At 45.3% G+C, this 27,400-nt stretch overlaps 1 protein-coding gene across 1 annotated transcript in view; it reads right to left on the reverse strand.

Moving 5' to 3' along the window:
• The window catches only part of LOC141074229 (uncharacterized), a 130,083-nt gene that overhangs the window by 49,209 nt on the left and 53,474 nt on the right, over positions 1-27,400 (reverse strand). Inside the window, 1 exon segment of the mRNA XM_073561811.1 lies at positions 23,804-25,008. Within this exon segment, the coding sequence (XP_073417912.1) occupies positions 23,804-25,008 (1,205 nt within the window).

The following is a 27,400-nucleotide window of genomic DNA, read 5'->3' on the forward strand; positions in this document are numbered from 1 at the left end:
TATCTACAGCATTTCCCTGATCCACCCAATCAGTGATTCTGGAATAGAAGGAAATAAAATTAGTCTGACATGACTTATTAGTTACAAACCCATGCTGACTCTGTTTAATCACTTCATTCTTGTCTAGGTACTTACATACATGTTGTTTAATAATTTGTTCAAAGATCTTTCCTGGTATAGAAGTCAGACTCACCGGCCTATAGTTGCCTGGGTCCACCTTCTTCCCCTTTTTGAAGATAGGAACAACATTTGCTCTTCTCCAGTCTTCTGGGACCTCTCTTGTTCTCCAAGAATTTTCAAAGATTATGGACAGGGGTTCAAAAATTTCTTCTGCTATCTCCTTCAGTACTCTGGGATGTAATTCATCTGGACCTGGAGACTTGAATTAATTTAGGTTAGCTAAGTGTTTCCTCACTATCTTTCTGTTTATAGATATCCTGGATTCTTCAATTCACTTAATAGGACAGTGAAGAACAGTTGATGTTACATATCCTTTCTGAGAGAAAACAGATGCAAAATAGGAATTTAAAAGTTCGGCCTTCTCAACATCCTGGCTTAACATTTCATCATTTTCATCCTGTAAAAATCCTATAGTAGCTTTGACTTTTCTTTTACTTTTGACATATCCCCAAAATCCTTTATTATTGCTTTTGACGTCTCTTGCAAGCCTCAATTCATTGTCAGCTTTAGTAATCTGATTTGTGCCCTGCAAGTTCTGCAGACAGCAGTATATTCTTCTTTAGATATGTCTCCCTCTTTCCATTTTATAAGCATTTCTTTCATCCTTTTTTTCATGTGCTTAAGTTCTCTGTTCATCCATCCTGGTTTCCTTAAATGCTTCCTATTCTTCCCTCTTTTTGGAATTGTTAATAATTGTGCTTTGAGAATTTCATTTTTCAAGATTTCCCATCCTTCCTGTACATTTTTGTCTTTAAGGATATCCAGCCATTGGATCCCTCCAATTCTCTTTCTGAATCCCTTAAAATCTGCCTTTCTGAAATCTAACCTTGATGTCTGAGTCTTCACAGGTCTTTCTCCTCTAGTTATCCAAAATCCTAAAATAGCATGGTCGCTACCTCCTAGGGTCCCAGCCACTTTTACCTCCTCAACCATTTCCTCCCTGTTTATAAGGATTAGATCCAAGGTAGCAGTTCCCCTTGTTTTCTCCCCTACCTTTTGGAAGATAAAGTTGTCAGCAAGAGAGGATAAGAATTTCCTTGACCTGTTAGTTTTGCCTGAGAGAGATTCCCAACAAATGTAAGGATAGCTGAAATCTCCCATGACAACTATGTCATATTTTTTGGAGAACTTGGCCATTTGATGCATAAAGAGTTCATCCATATCTTCAGCTTGCACAGGCGGCCTGTAGTAAATGCCTACAATGGTGTCCTTTCCATTGTTCTGTCCTTGTATTCTTACCCAAACAGTTTCCACAGAACTCCCAGTCTCTGAAGCTTCAATCTCTGTGCAGATATACGCGTTTCTAACATACAATGCGACACCTCCTCCTCGTTTATCAAGTCTTTTTCTTGCAAATAAGTTGTATCCTTCTAGCCTTGTATTCCAATCATGTGTATTGTCCCACCAAGTTTCAGTGATTCCAATGACATCATATTTCTTTTCCTGTGCTAGTAGTTCCAATTCTCCTTGTTTGTTGCCCATGCTTTGTGCATTAGTATAGAAACATTTTAGTTTGTGATTGTTTTCTCTTTCTCCAATATTTTTATTACTTAGATTCTTTTGTCTTTGTTCTTCCTTTCCACTTCTAATAGCAGAGTTCTCAATAGCATTTATCAGGTATATGGCTTTTTCTGGCTGTTTGCTTCCCTTCCCACATTGTTCTAGTATAAAGCTCTCCTGATGAGTGTAGCAAGGCGACTTCCAAATACATGTTTTCCAGTCTTCGTAAGGTGCACCCCATCTCTAGCAAGTAGTCCATCGTATAGGTAATTCACTCCGTGATCCAGAAATCCAAATCCTTGCTGACGGCACCATCGACGTAGCCAATTGTTCAACGGCAGAATCTTATTCCACCTCCTTGTTCCATGGCCATCCACTGGGAGGATGGAACAGAAGACCTCCCGTGCTCCCAGTTCTTTCACTTTCTTTCCTATGTTTTCAAAGTCACTGCAGATGGTTTCCAGGTCATTTCTTGTAGTGCCATTTGTCCCCACATGTATTAGCATGAATGGGTAGTCATCTGCAGGTCTGAAGAGTCCTGATATCCTGTCAGACACATCTTTAATTTTTGCACCTGGAAGACAGCACATTTCTCTTGAAGTTATATCCGATCTGCAGATAGCGGCCTCTGTTCCTCTCAACAGGGAATCCCCCATGACCACCACTCTCCGTTTCTTCTTCACATTTTTTTTCCATCCAGGAGGATTCTGAAGGCGTACAAGGTTGCTGTTTGTGGGCAAAGCCTTATCCTGATGTATTTCTTCATCGTTCTCCTGTGTAAGAGCCTGGTACTGGTTCCTGAGAAGTATGGGTGCTGACACTGCGTGTTACTCTTCTCTAGAATCAAATGTATGCTACTAAGAGCAATCCATACTCCATGGCATAATAAACATACACTACTGTTCAAAAGTTTGGGGTCACCCAGACAGTTTTGTGTTTTACATGAAAACTTATACTTTTATTAAGCAAATGAGTTGCCAAATGAATTTAAAATCTAGTCCAGACATTGACAAGGTTCGAAAAAAATATTTTATTTGAAATAATTATTTTCTCCTTCAATCTTTGCTTTCGTTAAAGAATTCTCCCTTTGCAGCAATTACAGCATTGCAGACCTTTGGCATTCTAGCAATTAATTTGCTGAGGTAATCTGGAGAAATCTCACCCCATGCTTCCAGAAGCCCCTCCCACAAGTTGGTTTGGCGTGATGGTCACTTTTTGCGTACCATACGGTCAAGCTGCTTCCACAGCAGCTCAATGGGGTTGAGATCTGGTGACTGTGCTGGCCACTCCATTACAGAGAGAATACCAGCTGCCTGCTTCTTCCCTAAATAGTTCTTGCATAATTTGGAGATGTGCTTTGGGTCATTGTCCTGTTGTGGGATGAAATTGGCTCCAATCAAGCGCTGTCCACAGGGTGTGGCATGGCGTTGCAACATGGAGTGATAACCTTCCTTATTCAAAATCCCTTTTACCTTGTACAAATCTCCCACTTTACCAGCACCAAATCAACCCCAGACCATCACATTACCTCCACATGCTTGACAGATGGCATCAGGCACTCTTCCAGCATCTTTTCAGTTGTTCTGCATCTCACAAATGTTCTTCTGTGTGATCCAAACACCTCAAACTTGGATTCGTCTGTCCATAACACCTTTTTCCAATCTTCCTCTGTCCAAGGTCTGTGTTCTTTTGCCCATATTAATCTTTTCCTTTTATTAGCCAGTTTCAGATATGGCTTTTTCTTTGCCTCTCTGTCCAGAAGGCCAGTATCCCGGAGTCGCCTCTTCACTGTAGACGTTGATACTGGCGTTTTGCGTGTAATATTTAATGAAGCTGCCAGTTGAGGACCTGTGAGGCGTCAATTTCTCTATCTACAGACTCTAATGTACTTGTTTTGTTGCTCAGTTGTGCAGCGGGGCCTCCCACTTCTCTTTCTACTTTGGTTAGAGCCTGTTTGTGCTGTCCTCTGAAGGGAGTAGTACAGATCTTCAGTTTCTTGGCAATTTCTCGCATGGAAAAGCCTTCATTTCTAAGAACAATAATAGACTGTCGAGTTTCACATGAAAGTTCTTTTTTTCTGGTCATTTTGAGAGTTTAATGGAACCAACAAATGTTATGCTCTAGATTCTCAACTAGCTCAAAGGAAGGTCAGGTTTATAGCTTCTTTAATCAACCAAACTGTTTTCAGCTGTGTTACCATACTTGCACAAGGATTTTCAAGGGTATTCTAACCATCCATTAGCCTTCTTATACAGTTAGCAAACACAAAGTGCCATAAGAACACTGGAGTAATGGTTTTTGGAAATGGGCCTCTATACACCTATGAACATATTGCATTACAAACCAGACGTTTGCAGCTAGAATAGTAATTTACCACATTAATAATGTATAGAGTGTATTTCTGAATCATTTAATGTTAGCGTCATTGGAAAAAACTGAGCTTTTCTTTCAAAAATAAGGAAATTTCTAACTGACCCTAAACTTTTGAACGGTAGTGTATGTAAAAGAAATCTTTGAAAATCACACTCAGCAAAGCACAATTACAGTCATCTTCTTTGATCACATCAATGAAGCGGTCTTCCATGAGCCATTTTGGCATCTTCCAGCTCCCAGCATCTTTAGTATCTCCTGTGGCTACAAGGTTACAAATTCTTGATGTCACTGCCTATTTAGCACAGGTGACTCCAGAGATGCCAGGTTAAAGAGGATGCCAAAACTATTTCAGTAAAGTTCAAATGGGAGGGTGAGAAATGATGAAGGAAAGGGTTCTGTGTACCACCATAATGCATGATCCAGTCTGTCCTGCACCCGGGGGTCAGGGATTATAGTTACCACTCACTAGCACATAATAGTTACTCTGGTCTGGATCATTTATTTATTTCACATGATTTGTTAGTAGAGTTGAGCGATACCAGCCGATACTTGAAAATATCGGATCGGAATGGATCGGCCGATCTTTAAAAAAAGTATCGGTATCGCCGATTCCGATACCGGGAACCAATGCAAGTCAATGGGGCCAAAATATCGGAATTAAAAAAAACCCTTTCTTTCCTTGTAGGTTAATTCTACATGAAGAAAAACAACTAAGAATAATGTAGAATGTATTGTGGGAGGTGGAGGAGACATTAAAGCCATAGAGGTTTAGCCCAATCAAATGGAATAGCAGGAATTAAACTTTTTTTTTTAAAGATGTTAGGAGTTACAAAGATATTGACTATGTTAGCCTCATTTATATTTTGCCAGACATGTATGTCTTCTTCTTCTTATTCCTTTTTTTACCTTCTTCTTTCCTCCTCCTCCTCCTCCTCCTCCTCCTCCTCCTCCTCCTCCTCCTCCTCCTCCTCCTCCTCCTCCTCCTCCTCCTCCTCCTCCTCCTCCTCCTCCTCCTCCTCCATTCCTGTAGTTGTTATCTAGAAAAGTTAGAAGTTTACACCTTCCGTTCTGCCTGTCACAAAAGATTTACAACAGGATTTGTCCGCGTTCAGTTTGGCCTGCAGAAGCAGGCCTTTTCCAGGGGCACCACGAGGAGGAACGGACTCACCCCCATACACTGCTTAGTCTTCTTCTGCTTATAAATAAGATAATATCATTTGCTCAGAGTATTAGTCTTATGCTTAATGTTCTTCTGCTTTGTTTTTTTTATGCTTCTTTGTCTTCTCTCTCTTGTTGTTCTGCATCTTGGTGGTTGTCTTCCTGTTCTTTGTCCTCTTGAACCAGCTGACGGTACTGGCACCCGGAGGGGCAGCAGAAGGAACAAGAGCCAATGGCACTACCGAGGACCAGCTGACGGTGCTGGAACCCGGTTACTAAGCAGGAGGTACCTGTGCTACAAAGCACTACCAAGGACCAGCAGACGTTGCCGGAACTCGGATACCGAGATGGAGGCACCTAGGCCAAAGGCTCTGACGAGAACCAGCTGACGGTGCTGGAACCCGGAGGGGTAGCATAAGCTGCAAGAGCAAATGGAAATAGCGAGGACCAGCTGACAGTGCTGGCACCCGGAGGGGCAGCAGAAGGAATAAGAGCCAATGGCACAACCGAGGACCAGCTGACGGTGCTGGAACCCGGTTACTAAGCAGGAGGTACCTGTGCTACAAAGCACTACCAAGGACCAGCAGACGTTGCCGGAACTCGGATACCGAGATGGAGGCACCTAGGCCAAAGGCTCTGACGAGAACCAGCTGACGGTGCTGGAACCCGGAGGGGTAGCATAAGCTGCAAGAGCAAATGGAAATAGCGAGGACCAGCTGACAGTGCTGGCACCCGGAGGGGCAGCAGAAGGAATAAGAGCCAATGGCACAACCGAGGACCAGCTGACGGTGCTGGAACCCGGTTACTAAGCAGGAGGTACCTGTGCTACAAAGCACTACCAAGGACCAGCAGACGTTGCCGGAACTCGGATACCGAGATGGAGGCACCTAGGCCAAAGGCTCTGATGAGAACCAGCTGACGGTGCTGGAACCCGGAGGGGTATCAGAAGTTACCCCTGAAAAGCAAAGTTGGCATGCCGCAAGCTGGCCGCAGTTACCGAATCACACAGTCCTACAGGGGGTGCTTGTCCTACTGGCACTATGGAACAAACCTTTCTTACCAGAACCCGCAGTCCACATAGGAAGCACCTAAACTGCTGGCACCCTAGCCTCGGCTAACCCAACCGCAACACGACATGGCAACTTGGGGTGGCAAACTGACATTGACACTTCCCGGAAACAGCAGGCAGGGCTGGAACCAAGCTGGGCAGGAGGGAGTACCCGTGCCAAAGTCAGTTATGAGCAGCAACTGGCGATGTTGGAGCCCAGGACAAGCACTTAGCAGGCTGAGGCCTGATGTGCTGTCAATTGGGAGGCAGCAGGACAGATTGCCATCAAAACAGCAGGGGAACAGCTGACGTTACTGAACCCCACAAACACAGGAGCTAGTGTTTTACTCTGTGAAGACGGCACTTCCGAGCAACAACTGGCTGTGTTGAAGCCCAGGGACAAGCACGGAGCAGGCTTAGGCTGCATTGAAGAAATTTTAAGATCGGTTGTAGACTACTAATTTGAACCAAGCTCCACTTAGGCCTGTGGCTTCACTGATTTTCGTATTTCCCCTGTCCTCCAACCCCGCCAGTTACAATGTCTATTCCGATAATGGGAATGTGGACAGAGCAGGCGACATTGCCGGACACACATCAGGGGATTAACTGACCGGACTGAACACCTGTAACACAGGAACAAGTGTGGATTGTGCAGACGCCACTTCGGAGCTGTAACTGGCGGGGTTGGAGGACAGGGGAAATACGAGAGACAGTGGAGCCACAGGCCTAATTGGAGCACGGTTAAAAATCAGTAGTGGTACGACTGTGTAGGCAGCAGGAGACTTTGCCATCCACACAGCAGGGGATCAGCTGACATTACTGAACCCCACTGAGACACGGGAGCAAGTGTCTCTTTCCGTGTGGACGGCACTTCCGAACTACAACTGGCTGTGTTGAAGCCCAGGAAATAGGAGGGTGTAGGCAGAGGCCTACTGTATTTTGAAAGAGGTGACAGCAGGAGAGACTGCCATCCACAAAGCAGGGGATCAGCTGACGTTACTGAACCCCACTGAGACACGGGAGCAAGTGTCTCTTTCCGTGTGGACGGCACTTCCGAACTACAACTGGCTGTGTTGAAGCCCAGGAAATAGGAGGGTGTAGGCAGAGGCCTACTGTATTTTGAATGAGGTGACAGCAGGAGAGACTGCCATCCACACAGCAGGGGATCAGCTGACGTTACTGAACCCCACTGAGACACGGGAGCAAGTATCTCTTTCCGTGTGGACGGCACTTCCGAACTACAACTGGCTGTGTTGAAGCCCAGGAAATAGGAGGGTGTAGGCAGAGGCCTACTGTATTTTGAATGAGGTGACAGCAGGAGAGACTGCCATCCACACAGCAGGGGATCAGCTGACGTTACTGAACCCCACTGAGACACGGGAGCAAGTATCTCTTTCCGTGTGGACGGCACTTCCGAACTACAACTGGCTGTGTTGAAGCCCAGGAAATAGGAGGGTGTAGGCAGAGGCCTACTGTATTTTGAATGAGGTGACAGCAGGAGAGACTGCCATCCACACAGCAGGGGATCAGCTGACGTTACTGAACCCCACTGAGACACGGGAGCAAGTATCTCTTTCCGTGTGGACGGCACTTCCGAACTACAACTGGCTGTGTTGAAGCCCAGGAAATAGGAGGGTGTAGGCAGAGGCCTACTGAATTTTGAATGAGGTGACAGCAGGAGAGACTGCCATCCACACAGCAGGGGATCAGCTGACATTACTGAACCCCACTGAGACACGGGAGCAAGTATCTCTTTCCGTGTGGACGGCACTTCCGAACTACAACTGGCTGTGTTGAAGCCCAGGAAATAGGAGGGTGTAGGCAGAGGCCTACTGTATTTTGAAAGAGGTGACAGCAGGAGAGACTGCCATCCACAAAGCAGGGGATCAGCTGACGTTACTGAACCCCACTGAGACACGGGAGCAAGTGTCTCTTTCCGTGTGGACGGCACTTCCGAACTACAACTGGCTGTGTTGAAGCCCAGGAAATAGGAGGGTGTAGGCAGAGGCCTACTGTATTTTGAATGAGGTGACAGCAGGAGAGACTGCCATCCACACAGCAGGGGATCAGCTGACATTACTGAACCCCACTGAGACACGGGAGTAAGTATCTCTTTCCGTGTGGACGGCACTTCCGAACTACAACTGGCTGTGTTGAAGCCCAGGAAATAGGAGGGTGTAGGCAGAGGCCTACTGTATTTTGAAAGAGGTGACAGCAGGAGAGACTGCCATCCACAAAGCAGGGGATCAGCTGACGTTACTGAACCCCACTGAGACACGGGAGCAAGTGTCTCTTTCCGTGTGGACGGCACTTCCGAACTACAACTGGCTGTGTTGAAGCCCAGGAAATAGGAGGGTGTAGGCAGAGGCCTACTGTATTTTGAAAGAGGTGACAGCAGGAGAGACTGCCATCCACAAAGCAGGGGATCAGCTGACGTTACTGAACCCCACTGAGACACGGGAGCAAGTGTCTCTTTCCGTGTGGACGGCACTTCCGAACTACAACTGGCTGTGTTGAAGCCCAGGAAATAGGAGGGTGTAGGCAGAGGCCTACTGAATTTTGAATGAGGTGACAGCAGGAGAGACTGCCATCCACACAGCAGGGGATCAGCTGACATTACTGAACCCCACTGAGACACGGGAGCAAGTATCTCTTTCCGTGTGGACGGCACTTCCGAACTACAACTGGCTGTGTTGAAGCCCAGGAAATAGGAGGGTGTAGGCAGAGGCCTACTGTATTTTGAATGAGTTTACAGCAGGAGAGACTGCCATCCACACAGCAGGGGATCAGCTGACGTTACTGAACCCCACCGAGACACGGGAGCAAGTGTCTCTTTCCGTGTGGACGGCACTTCCGAACTACAACTGGCTGTGTTGAAGCCCAGGAAATAGGAGGGTGTAGGCAGAGGCCTACTGTATTTTGAATGAGGTGACAGCAGGAGAGACTGCCATCCACACAGCAGGGGATCAGCTGACGTTACTGAACCCCACTGAGACACGGGAGCAAGTATCTCTTTCCGTGTGGACGGCACTTCCGAACTACAACTGGCTGTGTTGAAGCCCAGGAAATAGGAGGGTGTAGGCAGAGGCCTACTGTCTTTGTAATGCGGAGACAGCAGGAGAGACTGCCATCTCCACAGCAGGGGAACAGCTGGCAGTGCTGAACCCCACTAACACTTGAACGAATGTGTTTGGCTCTGTGGAGACGACACTTCTGAACACCAACTGACGTTGTTGGAGCCCAGGATTAGGCGAGAAGCAGGCTGGGTCCTACTGGATTTTGGCAGGTGAATGCAGCAGGAGACTTGCCATCTCCACAGCAGGGGAACAGCTGACAGTGCTGAACCCCACTAACACTTGAACGAATGTGTTTGGCTCTGTGGAGACGACACTTCTGAACACCAACTGACGTTGTTGGAGCTCAGGATTAGGCGAGGAGCAGGCTGGGGCCTACTGGATTTTGGCAGGTGAATGCAGCAGGAGACTTGCCATCTCCACAGCAGGGGAACAGCTGACAGTGCTGAACCCCACTAACACTTGAACGAATGTGTTTGGCTCTGTGGAGACGACACTTCTGAACACCAACTGACGCTGTTGGAGCCCAGGATTACGCATGCCGCATGCAGAGGCCAATGGGCATCGGTTTTTATGGAGGTTGTGGACTACTACTGATTCTAACCATGCTCCACTTAGGCCTCTGGCTCCACTGTCTCTACTATTTACCCTGGCCTCCAACCCCGCCAGCTACATCTCTGAAGTGGCGTCAGCACAATCTACACTTGTTCCTGTGTTACTGGTGCTCAGTCCCATCAGTTGATCCCCTGATGTTTGTCCGGCAAGTTCGCCAGCTCTGTCCTCATTCCCACTACTGGTTATGGGAATGTGGACAGAGCAGGAGACCTTGCCGGACACACATCAGGGGATAAACTGATGGGACTGAGCCACAGGAACACAGGAACAAGTGTAGATTGTGCTGACGCCACTTCAGAGATGTAGATGGCGGGGTTGGAGGTCAGGGGAAACAGTAGAGACAGTGGAGCCAGAGACCTAAGTTGGGCACGGTTAAAAATCAGTAGTGGTTTGAATGTTGATGGAGCTGGTGACTCTGCCGTCCACACAGCAGGGGATCAGCTGGCATTACTGAACCCCAGTAACACAGGAGCTAGTGTGTTTCTCTGTGCAGACGACACATCTGAGCGACAACTGGCTGTGTTGAAGCACAGGGATTATAGTTCAGGTGGTAGAAAAATGAACACACCAGCAGACCTGGATACAGTTGCCAACCACTAATTTAGTCTGTAAGAGGAATGACAAAGTCTTTGGAGATCCAGGCCTTGTTCATTTTCAGAAAAGTCAGCCGGTCAACATTATCGGAAGATAGTCGCGTGCGACGGTCTGTTAGTACACCACCTGCGGCACTAAAGACACGTTCCGATAATACACTGGCAGCAGGGCAAGCCAGCACCTCCAATGCATACTGGCTAAGCTCTGGCCATGTATCCAGCTTAGAGACCCAAAACTTGAAGGGGGAAGAGCCATCTGGGAGTACAGCGAAAGGGCAAGACATGTAGTCTGACACCATCTGACGGAAGCGTTGCCTCCTGCTGACTCGAGGCGTCGCTGATGGTGTAGACAATTGTGGTGGACACACAAAACTTTGCCACATTTGGGCCATAGTGGTCTTGCCTTGTGCTGCGGCACTGCCTCTGCTCCCTCTTTGTGCAGAGTTTCCTCCACTGCCTCGACGCACAGAGCTGCTTTGTAAAGCACTAGCAACAATGCTGTCGGGTGGAATGGAAAACATTATGGACTGCACCAGTGACTCTTCGTACTCCCGCATTTTACGCTCCCGGTTCAACGTTGGTATGAGCCTTTGTACGCTGTCCCGGTAGCGAGGATCTAGGAGGGTGTACACCCAATAATCAGCCGAGACGAGAATGTGGGCGATGCGGCGGTCGTTTCTCAGGCACTGCAGCATGAAATCAACCATGTGCTGCAGACTCCCAACTGCCAAAGAACCGCTGTCCCCTGTTTGAGGCGTGACCTCGACCTGCTCTGCATCACCCCACCCTCGCTGTACATACTGAGTAGAGGTTTGTGTACCTCCCTCCTCTGGAGAGATGTCTTCCTCCTCCATCGACTCCTCCTCATCCTCCTCACAAAGTGTCCCCTGCCTAGGCCTTTGTGAGGAAACACGTAGCGCAGACTGTCCAGAAGCAGATGGCATTTGGGACTCCTCATCCTCCACCTCTTCTGAAACCTCATCCCTTAGTGCTTGCAGTGTTTGTTGAAGCAGGCAGATAAGGGGGACAGTCATGCTGACTAGTGCATCGTCTGCACTCGCCATCCGCGTGGATTCATCGAAGGCACGCAAAACGAGGCAGATGTCCTTCATAGAGGCCCACTCAATGGTGCTGAAGTGTGAACGGCGCACAGTGCGACTTGTTTGCGCCTGATGCAGCTGGTACTCCATGACTGCTGCCTGCTGCTCACACAACCGCTCCAACATATGTAACGTTGAATTCCACCGGGTGGGTAGGTCACATATGATGCGATGTTCCGGAAGGCCAAATCGTCGCTGCAGAGCAGCGAGGCGCGATCTTGCCGTGCTGGAACGTCGCAAGTGAGCGCACTCTATGCGGACCTTGTGCAACAGTGCATCAAGATCCGGATAGTCCCTCAGAAAGCTCTGCACGACCAAGTTAAGAACATGTGCCAGACATGGGATGTGTGTGAGGTTGCCTAGGCCAAGAGCTGCCACCAGATTTCGGCCATTGTCACACACTACCAAGCCCGGCTGGAGATTCGCTGGCCCAAACCACACATCGCTCTCCAGCTTGATAGCATTCCAGAGCTCCTGCGCTGTGTGGCTTCGATTCCCCAAAGAAATTAATTTGAGTACAGCCTGTTGACGTTTGGCCACGGCTGTGCTCATATCGGTCGTAACAGGCTCCTGCTCTGCTGTTTCTGAGGAACTTGAGTAGGAGGAGGAGTCTATGTGTACAGACTGGAGTCCTGCAATCCGTGGCGTTGGAAGAACACGTACAGCGCCACTCTCCAGATCCGTACCCGGCTCCACAACATTGACCCAGTGGGCAGTGAGGGAAAGGTATCGTCCCTGTCCATGGTTACTGGTCCACGCATCGGTGGTCAGGTGGACCTTGCTACTAACGGCGTTTAGTAGCGCATGTTTTATTTTGCCCTCAACATGTTTCTGCAGGGCAGGGACGGCTCGCCTGCTGAAATAAAAGCGGCTGGGCACGTTGTATTGGGGGACTGCCAATGCCATTAAGTCCCGGAAGGTGTCAGTGTCCACCAGCCTGAATGACAGCATTTCAACTGCCAGAAGTTTGGCAATGCCAGCATTCAGAGACTGTGCTCGGGGATGGTTTGCCGAGTAAGGGCGCCTTTTATCCCATGCCTGTGCTACCGATGGCTGTGATGGATGGGAACGTGCTGTTATGGGTGGAATCTGACAGGGTCTCCGGACAACAGTGGCAGAGGTTCTTCCTTGGCGATCCTGTGAGGAAGCCGAACCAGCAGTGTGTGAGCTGGAGGAAGAGGGCCCAACACGAACTGAAGAGGTGGTAGGTGGTGCTGTACGTTGGCCTACGTCTTCAGGGTGTCTCTGCAACTCCAACTCGTGCTTGGTGCGCACATGTTTCCACATATTTGTGGTATTGAGGTTGCTGACATTTCTCCCTCTTTTGACTCTCTGATGACACAGCTTGCATTTGACAAAGCAAATGTCATCTGCAACTGTGTCAAAAAAGGACCACGCACTGCAACTCTTGTGAGCGCCCGGTTTGCCTTTGGAAGGAGGAATGCTCCTAACGGGTGCCGAAGTGGAGGGTACAGGCAACCAAGTCTTCCCCCTCCCTCTGCCTCCTGTTTTGGCCGGTAGGGGAATCTCTTCCTCCGAGCTGCTCCCACCACCTTCCTGTTGCTCACGCCATGATGGGTCAAGGACCTCATCATCTTCCCTCCCCTCTTCAAACAGCTGCTTCTCCGGGGTTGTCTCGCCAGCACCGTACGCACCAGAAAGTGGCAACTGAGTCTCGTCATCATCTGATGCGTACTGAGGTGTGCTGACCATAGGCACTGGCCCACTCGCCTCTTCAGATTCAGAGGGACAAAGAAGTTGCGCATCACTGCATACTCCCTCTTCTTCACATTCAGGAATGCTGCTTGGCTGGCCCCCTCTTTCCAAGCCAACAGATTCCGAGAACAGAAGTAGAGACTGTGATGGCTCCTGTCCATGTCTCTCTGACTGCCTGGGCACTTTGGCAGGTGGTGAAGAGACAGATGGTTGCTCTTCGGTGCTCTGACCCTGAGAGGATGCGGAAGTAATTGAAGTCGATGCGTTAGCTGCCATCCATCCGACAACGGCTTCAATTTGTTCCTCCCGCAGCAGTGGGGTACGTTGAGGTCCTACAAAGCTGCGCATAAAGGACTGTTGCCTGCTAAAACTGGGGGATGCTGATCCACTGGTGCCCGCAGCAGGCCCAGAATCCCCACGTCCTCTACCTGTAGAATCCCCACGTCCTCTCCCTGCAGAATCCCCACGTCCTCTCCCTGCTGAAACTCCACGCCCACGCCCACGCCCCCGCGCCTTACTCCCTGCCTTCTTCATCTTGCAAGACTGCTTAAGATAGGCAAAAAAGTACAAAGGGGGGCCTTAGTGTGCTTATTCCTGAACAGCTGGTTACAGGTACAAGAAACACTAATTTTATGAAGTGTGTGTGTGTGGACTAGACTTTAATAGGAGCTGATGTGGCCTACACAAGTTCAAAATGTAGTGTTTGGTGAACTTTTTATGTGGTTTCTTTGTTTGAAAGAAACTCAAAGTATGAGAACAAAGAATTGAAACTGATAGTATCACCAACTTTTTGGAGCTATTACAATGCAGGCAGGTAACCTACAATGCAAAAGATGAGGCTCCAAAAAAATTGGGTAATACTAATCTGGCTGCGCCGGCAGGGCACAAGCCAGAAAAAAAGGCTCCTCTATCTACTCCTATATAGTGTTTGCAACCAACCAATGTTGATGGATACGGATGGATGCACACTAATAGGAGAAGAAAAAATGAGCTGCACTCAGAGACAAATATGTGTGAGGCAGTGACGCACGTTGAGCGTCCTACAACCAGACGTAGCTGCAGGACACTCTACTCAGCGTGAGCTGCACTCACACACAGTCAGAGACCTCTCAGACAGCCGTCAACAGTGCAGCTAAGTGGGCACTGGCACTGACAGGCTGCAGAAAGGCTCCGCTGTGTACTCCTATATAGTGTTTGCAACCACCGTAGATGGAGACGGATGGATGCACACTAATAGAAGAAAAAATGAGCTGCACTCAAATAAAAATATGTGTGAGGCAGTGACGCACGCTGAGCGTCCTACAGCCAGACGTAGCTGCAGGACACACTACTCAGCGTGAGCTGCACTCACACACAGTCAGAGACCTCTCAGACAGCCGTGAACAGTGCAGCAAAGTGGACACTAGCACTGAAAGGCTGCAGAAAGGCTCCGCTGTCTACTACTAGTGTTTGCAACCAACGTATATGGATACGGATGGAAGCACACTAGATTGAAATTATTTAAAAAATGCAGCTCAAAAAATAAAAGATGTATGAGGCAGCAGTGATCACACTGGGTGGCCTACAGCCTGACGTGGCTGCAGGACCCACTCCACAGCGTGAGCTGCACTCACACAGCCCTTGCAGACAGCTGTGAACACTGCTGCTAGGGCAAAGAAGGCTACAGTGGTGGTTTATGTAGCCTGGGTAAAGCACTAGATGTTTGGTGGAATCGCTATTTCTAACTGTCCCTCACAGTCTTCTACAGCAGCCTGTCCCTAACTGAATTCACAGCAGAGTGACCAGAAATGGCGGCTGCGGTGGCTTTTATAGTGCATCATGACATCATTTCGGCAGCCAATCACAGCCATGCCAATAGTTAACATGCCTACATGCCTAACAGGATGTGCCCACACTTCGGAGGATTCCCATTGGCTTAATCAAAGCAAGCAGGCTCATAGCATGATGGGAACTTCCTATTCCGATTCCGATCCCGGAATCCGATATGAAAAAAGTATCGGAATTAAGTATCGGAATTCCGATACCGCTAATATCGGCCGATACCCGATACTTGCGGTATCGGAATGCTCAACACTATTTGTTAGACAATAGTCCGGGTTGTTCAATAGATACTATCCTGTGGTCAGACCACGCCCCGGTACACAGAAAACTGGAGGTGCACGAGAAGGGAGGAGGTGGGGGATACACATGGAGGCTGAGCGATAATCTCAAGAAGGATGAACTATGTATGGCAGACATTAAGAGAGCTGTTGATACCTTTCCAATAGATCATTCTAATGACCCCACACCAGAACCTATCAAATGGGAGGCTCTAAAATGTATATTAAGGGGAATTTTCATAACTCATGGATCTAGACTAAAAAGAGAAAGGGTCCAAAAATTGAAGGACACTCTTATTCTGTAGGGGGCCAAAGAGGCAGCCAATAAAGCGACATCAAATGATATACTTAAAGCAGAAATCTTTATCTATTTTGGAACAAAAGTCCCTATGCACAAGAGACAAAATTTGTAAAAATTACTTTGAATTTGGACACAAATGTAGACATCTGTTAGCAAGATCGCTGCATCCTAGGCTCGCACAATCCCCAATCCTAAATATAAGTTCTTCTGGAACTCTAGTACATTCCACATCTGAAATTCTGAAAGAATTCAGAACATATTGTGCTGGTCTATATAATTTGCCTCACCAAAATAATACATATACTCAAGTAGTAAAACAGAATCTGGTAGAATACTTGGAGAAGTACTCCCCGTGTGCTCTAAAGGAGGAAGTAATACATTCTCTAGAACAGGACTTCTTGGATTTGGAATTGAAAGTTGCTATTCAGAACTTGAAAGTAGGAAAAAGCCCAGGGCCCGATGGGTTTACACCCAGGTTCTATAAAACTTGCCAGGAATTATGCTCCATGTTAATGTTAAAAGCATTCAATAATATATCACAAACATGTCAATTCCTACTCCATTCCACACAAGCACATATTACAGTGATACCTAAGGAAGGCAAAGACCCCTCAGTATGTTCAAGTTTCCACCTGATATCTTTGATTAATGTGGATATTAAATTATATTCTAAAATGATAGCCTTAAGATTGAACCCTCATATTCCAAACATGATACATAGAGAACAAATGGGGTTTGTGCCAGGCCGGTGAAGCAAGAGACAAAAAAATAAAAACCATGTCCCTAATCTTAAGGTCTAGAACTGAGATCCCCTTATCTTTATTATCAGTAGATGCTGAGAAAGCTTTTGATAGGGTACACTGGAGCTTCTTAGAAGCCACATTAGAGGCAATTGGTATGCAGCAAAGGATGAGAAGCTGGATTATGGCCTTATACTACAAACCCTCTGCTAGAGTTAGGATAAATGGACATTTGTCGGCTCCATTTACAATAAGAAATGAGACTAGGCAGGGTTGCCCGTTGTCTACATATCTGTATTTCTTAGTAATGGAATCAAACGGTGGAAGCCGTGTTACTGATTGGCAGGTAGCACCACTATTCCCCACTGGACAGATTGAGTCCATGGACAGCACTTTGGAAATACCTGTCATTCTGGTTTAGCTGTCACAGAACTTTAACACATAACAGATCGCTATGCAGTCTTGATACACCCAGTATTCTTAACCAGCTGTCACAGGACCTTACTAAACAGAATAACTCTCCAGAGCAGGGGTATTGTAACCCCATAGGAGTCTATGATTCTCTCCATTTCAGTGTTATTCTTCTACTCCATGTTCACGGACCACACAGGAGCAGTCTTTGTATTGATGAAGGTCAGATGTATTGACCGAAACGTTTACTGCCTTTGACTGCGAATAAAATCCTTCATTTATTCTCAAGTTGAGTGCCAAAAATTTACTTTATTATTGCTCTGGTGTGGGAACCTATTTTTGAGCACCGACACAGCTGTGCCACGATATACTTGATCTTCTAATGTATGTCTCCTCTCCCAGAATTAGTCTCCCATCTATATTGAAAGAATTTGATAGATTCAGTAGGTTGAGCAATTTTAAGGTGAACCTTCAGAAATCAGAACTACTTAATATAACCTTATCTGAGTATGAAGTAGACCGACTCAGGTCTGATTTTTCTTTCTGCTGGAGCCAACACTCCATTAAATATCTAGGCATTAGTATCCCTGCAGATCCTCAGAAAATATTTGACCTTAATTTCCCCTCTCTTAAATGTATCTTAGAGAGAGAGATTAAAGCCTGGTATAGTCTTCCATTCTCTTGGTTTGGGAGAATAAATGCCCTTAAGATAAATATTCTGCCTAAAATAATATATTTCTTCCAGACCATTCCACGGGATACAGACAAACCCTTTTTTGATAGCTTACGCAAGATAATGAGAAAATTTGTATGGCACAGTGGCGGCTCATGCGTGAGTCATACTCAACTAGTTAGACACAAAGACAATGGAGGAGCGGGACTTCCAGACTTATGGGCATATCATGCGGTGAGAATTGGAAACTGCATACTAGATCTTTTTCATAATAAGGCATCTAAACTTTGGGAGGACATTGAACATGAAATATCTCCAAATTTATATCAAGGGGTGTTTTGGTTGCCATATATTAGCTTGGGGAAGATTGATATCTCTCCTACTCTGTATACCATAGCACTTGCTTGGAGACGTTTTGCAAAGCGTTTCTCGCTGACAAACATACCTGGACCCTTGACCCCTCTGGTTGTTACTCCCCAGCTCCCCACTGTGTTACAGGGATCAGCTTCTATAATTCCTCCTATCATTCAGGGATCTATACTGCGTATTAAGGATGTGACTAGTCAGACTGGTATCAAGTCTTTGGAAGACATCTTGGGAGACAGGGGACGAGCTCCAGGATTTTGGCTACAAATGGGTCGCCCTCCCAGGGCCGTGGGGTACTCGGTACCTGACCGGTGTCAGGGGGAAATGTGTCACAACGGCGGGGACCCGGTCCGTGGCCCTGGGCATCCAGATCAATGGTGGTTTGTAATATAGTTTATGTGAACAGTTCGTGACGCCACCTGTGGTGTTTGGCAAGCAAGATGTTAAGCCAATGCTGTGTGCTGATCCTCTGGGGCTGATGGTGTGTTGCAGCATAGATGGTGTAGCTCCCCACAGGTGAAGCTGTAACCCCAGGGCAGTGTAATTGCAATAGATGAGGATAGGCGCAGGTGGTGTGAGGAATGCTGGTACCCAGATGTAGCGGTGCTGACGGTGTTAGCGCACAAATGAATGGAAGACACCAGGGCTTGCAGTTCCAAAGCTTTACTCACAGTCCGTGGTACACACTGGTGCCTGCCTCCGTGCCGTGTCCTCCGGGGCAGAGACTCAATCAACCTCCCGGGCAAGTCAGGAATCTCCTCTTCAACACTCCGCCAACATGTACCTTTCCTGAACGACTCCTCTATTGCGCCTTAAGGTGTGAAGAGCTCCAGTACCGTGGTACTCTGGAGTTCCTCCTGTCAGATGTTCCTAACAACTCTACTCATATGGCAGACAGCTGTAGCCTCTCTCGGGGACTCCTTTCTCTGGAGTCCTGGCTCTCTATTCAGTTGCTGTTGTGCCCCAAGTCTTAGATGGGAGTAGTGCATTTACAGCCAACTACTCCACCAGTGTCTGCTGCAGAACCATAAGTGTCCATACAACCTCGGAGACCGGGCCCCGGCCTTGCGCTGAGAACCTATAGGCAGGGTTCCTCTTCCAACCCACGTCTCCTCTCTGTTCTCCTACTCCTTCGTTCCGCACTGTTCTCTCTCTTATGGAGGCTTAGGTTGCAGTTCTATGTCTTTCTCCTTCTGTTCCTTTCCTGTGCCAGCTGGCTCAGATCACTGAGGCAGCTGCAGCACTCCTTCTCCTCAGACCCGTCCTCAGACTCTCCTGACTGACTGTCCTTCTCTCGCCTGACCTCCCGTCAGACTGACCTGTAATTCTAAATCTTCCCAACCTTTTATATGGATCTCAACTCCACCCACCTCCCAGCACATCCAGTGTTCCAAGCAGGGAACCACCAGAGGTGCTCTGCTACTCTCTAAGCACTGAGCCGCAATGTGGTTGTGCAAAACTACCCTGTTGTGTGGGGTGTGAGTGTTGGAGTGTGGAAAGGAGCTCCCAACTTACCTAGGTGGTGGGGAACTACACCTTAGGAGAAGGTGCAGTACCTCTGTGGCGACTGAGCCTCAGGGGCACCACACAATACTTTCAACTTCAAAGTTACATTAGGTCCTTGGCTCTGAGGGGGGCTGCTCCACGTGTCCACCTCTTTTGAACAGTTATTTTTCTAGCCACAGGCACCAGCTCATGCTATATCATTGATATATGGCCTAATTGTGTCGGGGGGATGAGGGACGGGCCTTTCAGATGTACAATCCAGTGGCAGAGAGAATTGAATAAAGAAATCACAGCTGAAATGTGGACTAAATATTTCCTCTTACACATACAGCAGGTTGTCGGTGTCTTGCAGAGTCCAGGAACTGAAATATAAAATATTGACACAATGGTATCGAACGCCCGTTAAACTACATAGGATCTATCCGACAGTCTCAGATTTGTGTTGGAGATGCAGCAATACAACTGGGTCGATGCTATATATATGGTGGAAATGCCTGGGGATCAAATCTCTATGGAACAAAATATTCTTATTAAATAACCATATTACTAAAACCCAGGTCGAAGAGTCTCCGGAGATAGCTTTACTGTCCATTTTTTTGAGTTCTATATCCAAAATCAAGAAAGATTTATTGCCATATTTTATGATAGCGATGCGTCAAATTATACCTAGGCTCTGGAGATCCCCGATCTCGCCAAAACAGATAGATTGGGTGGAAGTGATGATGAATGTTCTGCAGCGAATGGAGGAGATTAGGGAGTTCGACAACGGGTTAAATACTAGATGGTTTGTAATGTGGCATCCATGGATCCAATTTAAAGAGTCACAATACTTCCAGATGTGGTTAACACAAGATACACTTTCTCAAAATCCTAAGCAAGTAAGAACTGTGGGGGGTGTTGGGCCTTAGGCTCCGACGTCCTATTTCCTCTTTTTTCTTTTTGTTTCCTGCTTTCCCTCTCTTCTTTCTACTTTTGTCTATATTTGTCAATGATTCTAATCTCTTCTCCCCTCTTCATCTATGAAACATGAGCAAGTTGTATATTGCAGCATGAATATAGTTGGCTTATCATATAATTGCTAACATTATACTTGTGAAGAAGAAGGGGATTGGTGACTTTTTTGTTTGTCTCTTCCAAATGTTTATTAAGTAATATTCTCAGATACTACGAAAACTGTTTTAATTGTTTAATAAAAAAATATATTTAACGATAAAACACAGCAAGAAAAATATCTAATAAAACACAGCAAAACCGGTGCTTTGTGCTGGAAAAGTCTCTATCTCCTTGAGCTGTGGACCTTTGTCCTATAGTCTTTAGTAAGTGGCCTTATCCTCACATCTACTAATAAAGCATTTAAATCTTTTTTTAAATCAATGGTTCTTGCTGTGACCAAGTCCTGAGGTCAGCTGTTCTACAGATTAATAATTCTCAAGGTAAATCGGCATGTCTCCTCTGGAGAGGAAACCTTTCTTTCTCCAGGTAGAGGGAGTGATCCCTTGTCTTTTGATGGGACTTTACATAAAATAGCTTTGAATCTCTTCCATTCAGGAGCAACTTATCTGCGAAATGCAGATTGTACCCCAATGAAATGTCAGCTCACCGCTGAAAGAACCAAAATCCCTCAGCACTGAGCCAAGACTTAAGCCATTCATTTAGATCCCATGGTCTCTCCTGTTGTGTATGGCACAGGCAGTTTTCCAGGGAATACTACTTTGCAGGCCGTTCCTTTCAGCTTACAGCCTAAATCTTTAAATTAATTCTAAGGATTATCTATCACTGCCTCTGTCATCGATTACCATGTTGACCATGACTCTTGGATCTTCACCAGTCCTCGCAGTAATTTATCAACCCGTTCCACCACATGTTGATTCCTGGCTCCAGGGAGACAGGAAATCATTCAGATAAGGAGCTCTTGGTGACAAATTATTCTATCCTTCTTCCTAATATAGAATCTACTATAACCTCCAACTGGCTACGGGCTCATTCACATGTCAGATTTTTTCAGGTACCAGTAAAACTGACCGAGTTTCATTGGTGATTTTGGTCACAGTTTTATCAGAGTTTGGTCTTTAGTTTTTCTCGTGTGTGAAAAAAAAGTTTTTCTACCTTCTCCTAACAATAAAAATGGGACCACACTCAGATCGTATCTGATTGCTGACCGATGTTTTAGACCCATAGACTTGCATTGCCGATTTTGATCCACATTCAAAACAATATGAGACGTGTCCACAATTTTGAGCAAACTGCTTGTGAAAAATCATGGACATGTAAACAGCCCCATCCACTATTGCAGGTATGAGCACCAATATAGATGTCCGAATAAGCCCTTACTGCCCCTAAATTATCTTACCTGGGCTGTTCACCCTTTGATTGGGAAGAGCAGCATACACTAGGATGGCCATTTATGAATTGTCAATTTTGCTTGGAACACACATGAAAGAAAAAAAGCAGTGACAGCGACTCAGCACTGGACCAAGGGACTCTGAGTAAAAGAACAGGGTTTTTTTATTTAAAAAAAATCCGTAAACCCCCCCATTAAGAATTATTCTGAGAAGCAGGCAGAGCACATTCATGGAAATTACAGCAAAACCAACACTGGTGTCTCCATCGAGTTGACTATTTAGTGTATATGTGAGTTCCTTTGATTCGATTTGCTTTTGATGACAAATGCTTACTGATGCCCAATACACAATGTGTTAGGTGTGGGCAGGATGATGCCCACTTGATGCATGTTATGTGGGAGTGCGGGCACATTGGGGATTTCTGGAGGCAGACCCTGGGACTCATAGCCCAGGTATACCATATTACAATACGACCGTCACCTCGTCTATGTTTGTTGAATTTGTGGGAGGGGGTTGACCCGGACTCTGCAGTGGCCCTGGGAATAGCACGCATCCTGTATCAGGCAAGAAAGATACTTGCATATCATTGGTTGGATCCTATGCCACCAACATTGTCAGAGCTTAAAAATAAACTAAATAATGTCATCAGATTGGAAAGGGGGGCTTATTTAAAAAGAAATGCAATAAGCAAGTTTTACAAAATTTGGCAGCCATGGATGGAGTCACCGGGTCTCCCCTCGGGCGCACTGGTACGGGATGCGATGTTGGACCAGTTGCTGTTGTGCTTGCGATGAGGGGATGCTTGGGGGGTGAAAATAAAGTCTAGTGCCCTTTGTGGCGAAGTAGATTTTGAGTGGCGCGGTGGGGGGGGGCTGGGGTGGATTGGACCTGATATCCGTGGGGGGCGGGGGGGGCGAAATCTGATGCGGAGTGGCGCGGCTGGCGGGGATGGTTTTCCCGCTGAAATGAGGCACTGATGTATAATTTTGATTTTTGTTTATTTGTGGAGCCATGTTGTTTATAGGCTCAATTTTATGCAAATATCTGTGTTTTGAGATTTCTTCTTTTTATTTATTCTTACACAGGAAGAGTTTTACCCTTTAAATAATATCTGCTCTCAATGTAATTTTTACTAGCTATATAAGATGTCATATTCTTTCTGTATTGATTCCTGAATGTTTAATAAAAAAAGATCTGATTCAAAAAAAAAAACAAATGCTTACTGATTATTTCCTATATTCCTGAATCATCAATTAATGCTTTAAAGGGAACCTGTCAGCAGTATTGTGCAGAGTAAACTAAAGACAGTGTCAGGTTGGCGCCATTCTACTGATTAAAATGATACCTTGGTTGATAAAATCCGACTTGTGGGTGTTTAGTCTTTATTTTCAGTTTTGAGTTAATGATATGCTCATGCTTTGGGGCGGGCCTGTGGTGGGGGGATCTTAATGCGGTGCTCTGATTAGCTTTTCATAATGCAGAGTGTTGACAGGTCAATGATCCCTGAGTTACCTGCCCCCTAGTTTGCAGAATGAATATCTGTAACTACTGAAGAAAAAAGAAACCTGCAGGCAGGTTCCAGCTGTGGTGCTGCAGCATAATCACAAGTTTACTGTCCTAAAAATAAACAATTTTAAAATGGTGCCCGCCGCACCTGCGCTGCAGCACGTATCGGTGTCTATAGAGGTTATCCGATAACTGCTACTGCGCAGGCAGCGCCATCTTGCTGGCGAAGAAAAGAAATTTCCTCCTCCCAGATGGCGCCGCCCACTCCTGAGCAGTTGCAGCTCTCAGCTGTCTCCGATAGCTGCTATTGCGCATGCCCAAGATTTATTTTATGTGAAAAACATTTCCCACACATTAAACATAAAAATTGCTTCTCCCCTGTGTGAGTTCTCTGATGTTTAGCAAAATCATATTTCTGAGAACATTTCCCTCATTTTGGACATGAATATAATTTATCCCCTGTGTGAATTATTTGATGTTTCACAAGATGTGCTTTGTTTACATAACATTTCCCACATTCTGAACATGAAAATGGCTTCTCCCCTGTGTGAGTTTTCTGATGACTAACACGATTTGATTTCTGACTAAAACATTTCCCACATTCAGAACATAAAAATGGCTTTTCACCTGTGTGAATTCTCTGATGTCTAACAAAAAATGCTTTGTCTGTAAAACATTTACCACATTCTGAACATGAAAATGGCTTCTCCCCTGTGTGAATTATTTGATGTCTCACAAGATGTGCTTTGTTTACATAACATTTCCCACATTCTGAACATGAAAATGGCTTTTCCCCTGTGTGAATTCTCTGATGACTAACAAGATTTGATTTCAGACTAAAACATTTCCCACATTCTGAACATAAAAATGGCTTTTCCCCTGTGTGAATTCTCTGATGTCTAACAAAAAATGCTTTGTCTGTAAAACATTTACCACATTCTGAACATGAAAATAATTTTTCCCCTGTGTGAATTCTCTGATGTCTAACAAATCCTGATCTGTTTCTATAACATTTCCCACATTCTGAACATGAAAATGGCTTCTCTCCTGTGTGACTTCTCTGATGTCTAACAAGATTTGATTTTTGACTAAAACATTTCCCACATTCTGAACATAAATATGGCTTTTCCCCTGTGTGAATTCTCTGATGTCTAACAAAAAATGCTTTGTCTGTAAAACATTTCCCACATTCTGAACATGAAAATAATTTCTCCCCTGTGTGAATTCTCTGATGTCTAACAAGGTGTGATTTCCCTACAAAACATTTTCCACATTCTGAACATGAAAAAGGTTTTTCCCCTTTGTGAATTTTCAGATGTGCAATTAGATTTGTTTTCTTATTAAAACATTTCCCACATTCTGAACATGAAAATGGCTTCTCCCCTGTGTGAATTCTCTGATGTATAGCAAGACTTGTTTTGCGTGTTAAATATTTGCCGCATTCTGTACATGAACATGTCTTCTTTCTTGCAAGATGCCTTTGAAGTTTACCATCCCTTTGTTTATTTTTATTTGGTTTAAAAGTCTGTGATGAATCAGTGGAAAGAACCCGTTGAAAGGGATCAGATGATACATCTATGTTGTGAAGGGCTGGAGGAATATCTTGGATAATAACATACTCTTCATATGTATCTTGTGTGATACTACGGTCATCTGCTTTAACATCTGAAAATATTATATGTTCCTTTGAGCTCCTAGTACAGTCATCTGTCAAAAATAAAACCATTGATATTTTTCAATAACATTGCCTTTTGGGTTTATTAATTCTGATAGACATTTTATAACATTTATTTATTAACCCCTTAACCCCCAAGGGTGGTTTGCACGTTCATGACCGGGCCAATTTTTACAATTCTGACCACTGTCCCTTTATGAGTTAATAACTGTGAAACGCTTCCATGGATCCTGGTGATCCTGACAATGTTTTCTCGCGACATATTGTACTTCATGCTAGTGGTAAAATTTCATTCATATAACTTGCGTTTATTTGTGAAAAAAAACGGAAATTTGGCGAAAATTTTGCAATTTTCCAACTTTGAATTTTTATGCCCTTAAATCACAGAGATACGGCACACAAAAAACTTAATAAGTAACATTTCCCACATGTTTACTTTACATCAGCACAATTTTGGAACCAAAATTTTTTTTTATTAGGAAGTTATAAGGGTTAAAAGTTGACCAGCGATTTCTCATTTTTGCAACTCCATTTTATTTTTACGGACCACATCACATTTGAAGCCACTTTGAGGGGTCTATATGATAGAAAATACCCAAAAGTGACACCATTCTAAAAATTGCACCCCTTAAGGTGCTCAAAACCACATTCAAAAAGTTTATTAACCCATCAGGTGCTTCACAGGAATTTTTTGAATATTTATAAAAAAAGGAACATTTAACTTTTTTTCACAAAAAAAATAATTCAGGTTCAATTTATTTTATTTTACCAAGGGTAACAGGAGAAATTGGACTGCAAAAGTTATTGTGCAGTTTGCCCTGAGTACGCTGATACCTGATATGTGGGGGGAACCACTGTTTCGGCGCATGGCAGAGCTCAGAAGGGAAGGAGCGCCGTTTGACTTTTTCAATGCAAAATTCAGATCGGACGCCATGTCACATTTGGAGAGACCCTGATGTACCTAAACAGTGGAAACCTCCCACAAGTGACCCCATTTTGGAAACTAGACCCCCCAAGGAACTTATCTAGATATGTGGTGAGAACTTTGAACCCACAAGGGCTTCACAGAAGTTTATAACGTACAGCCGTACAATTAAAAAATCATATTTTTTCCACAAAAATGATCTTTTCACCCCCAATTTTTATTTTCCCAAGGGTAACAGGACCCTAAAAGTTATTGTGCAATTTGTCCTGAGTACGCTGATACCCCATATGTGGGTGTAAATGACTATTTGGGCACATGGCAGAGCTCAGAAGGGAAGCAGCGCCATTTGACTTTTTGGCTGGAATTGAGATCGGACACCATGTCGCGATAGGAAAACCCCTAATGTACCAAAACAGTGGAAACCCCCCCACAAATGACACAATTTTGGAAACTAGACCCCCCACGGAACTTATCTAGATGTGTGGTGAGCACTTTGAACCCCCAAGTGCTTCACAGAAGTTTATAACGCCTGGGCGTAAAAATAAAAAATCATTTTTTTCCACAAAAATGATATTTTTGCCCCCAATTTTTTATTTTCCTAAGGGTAACAGGAGAAATTGGACCTCGAAAGTTGTTTTGCAATTTGTCCTGAGTAGGCTGATACCCTATATGTGGGGGTAAAACACTGTTTGGGCGCATGGCAGAGCATGGAAGGGAAGGAGCACCATTTGACTTTTTCAACGCAGAATTGGCTGGAATTGAGATCAGACGCCATGTTGCCTTTGGAGAGCACCTGATGTGCCCAAACAGTGGAAACCCCCCAATTATAACTTCAACCTAACCTCAACACACCCCTAACCCTAATCTCAGCCCTAACTCTAGCCCTAACCCTAACCCTAGCCCTAACCCTAGCCCTAACCCTAATGGGAAAATGGAAATAAATACATTTTCTTTTAATTTTATTATTTTTCCCTAACTAAGGGGGTGATAACGGGGGGTTTGATTTACTATTTATGGCGGGTTTTTATTTTTGGCAGCTGTCGCACGCTAAAAGACACTTTTTATTGTAAAATTAGTTTTTGCATCACCACATATTGAGAGCTATAATATTTCCATATTTTGATGCACAGAGTCATGTGAGGTCTGATTTTTTGCGGGACGAGTTGACATTTTTATTAGTATCATTTTCGGGCACGTGACATCTTTTGATCGCTTTTTATTCCGATTTTTGGGGCGCAGAATTAACAAAAACCAGCTTTTCATGAATTTCTTTTGGGGGGTACATTTTCACCGTTCCGACTGCGGTAAAATTGATAAAGCGCTTTTATTCTTCAGGTCAGTACGGTTACAGCGATACCTCATTTAGGTCTTTTTTATGTTTTGGCGCTTTTATGCAATGAAAACAATTTTATATAAAAAATAATTATTTTTGCATTGCTTTATTCTGCGATCGTGTTTGATCGCGGTGTGCAAGGGGTTAACGTGTCGGGGGCAGTCCG

Source organism: Dendrobates tinctorius, unplaced genomic scaffold (assembly GCF_039654945.1).
Source record: "Dendrobates tinctorius isolate UK_male_01 unplaced genomic scaffold, ASM3965494v1 ptg000014l, whole genome shotgun sequence".
NCBI lineage: Eukaryota > Metazoa > Chordata > Amphibia > Anura > Dendrobatidae > Dendrobates > Dendrobates tinctorius.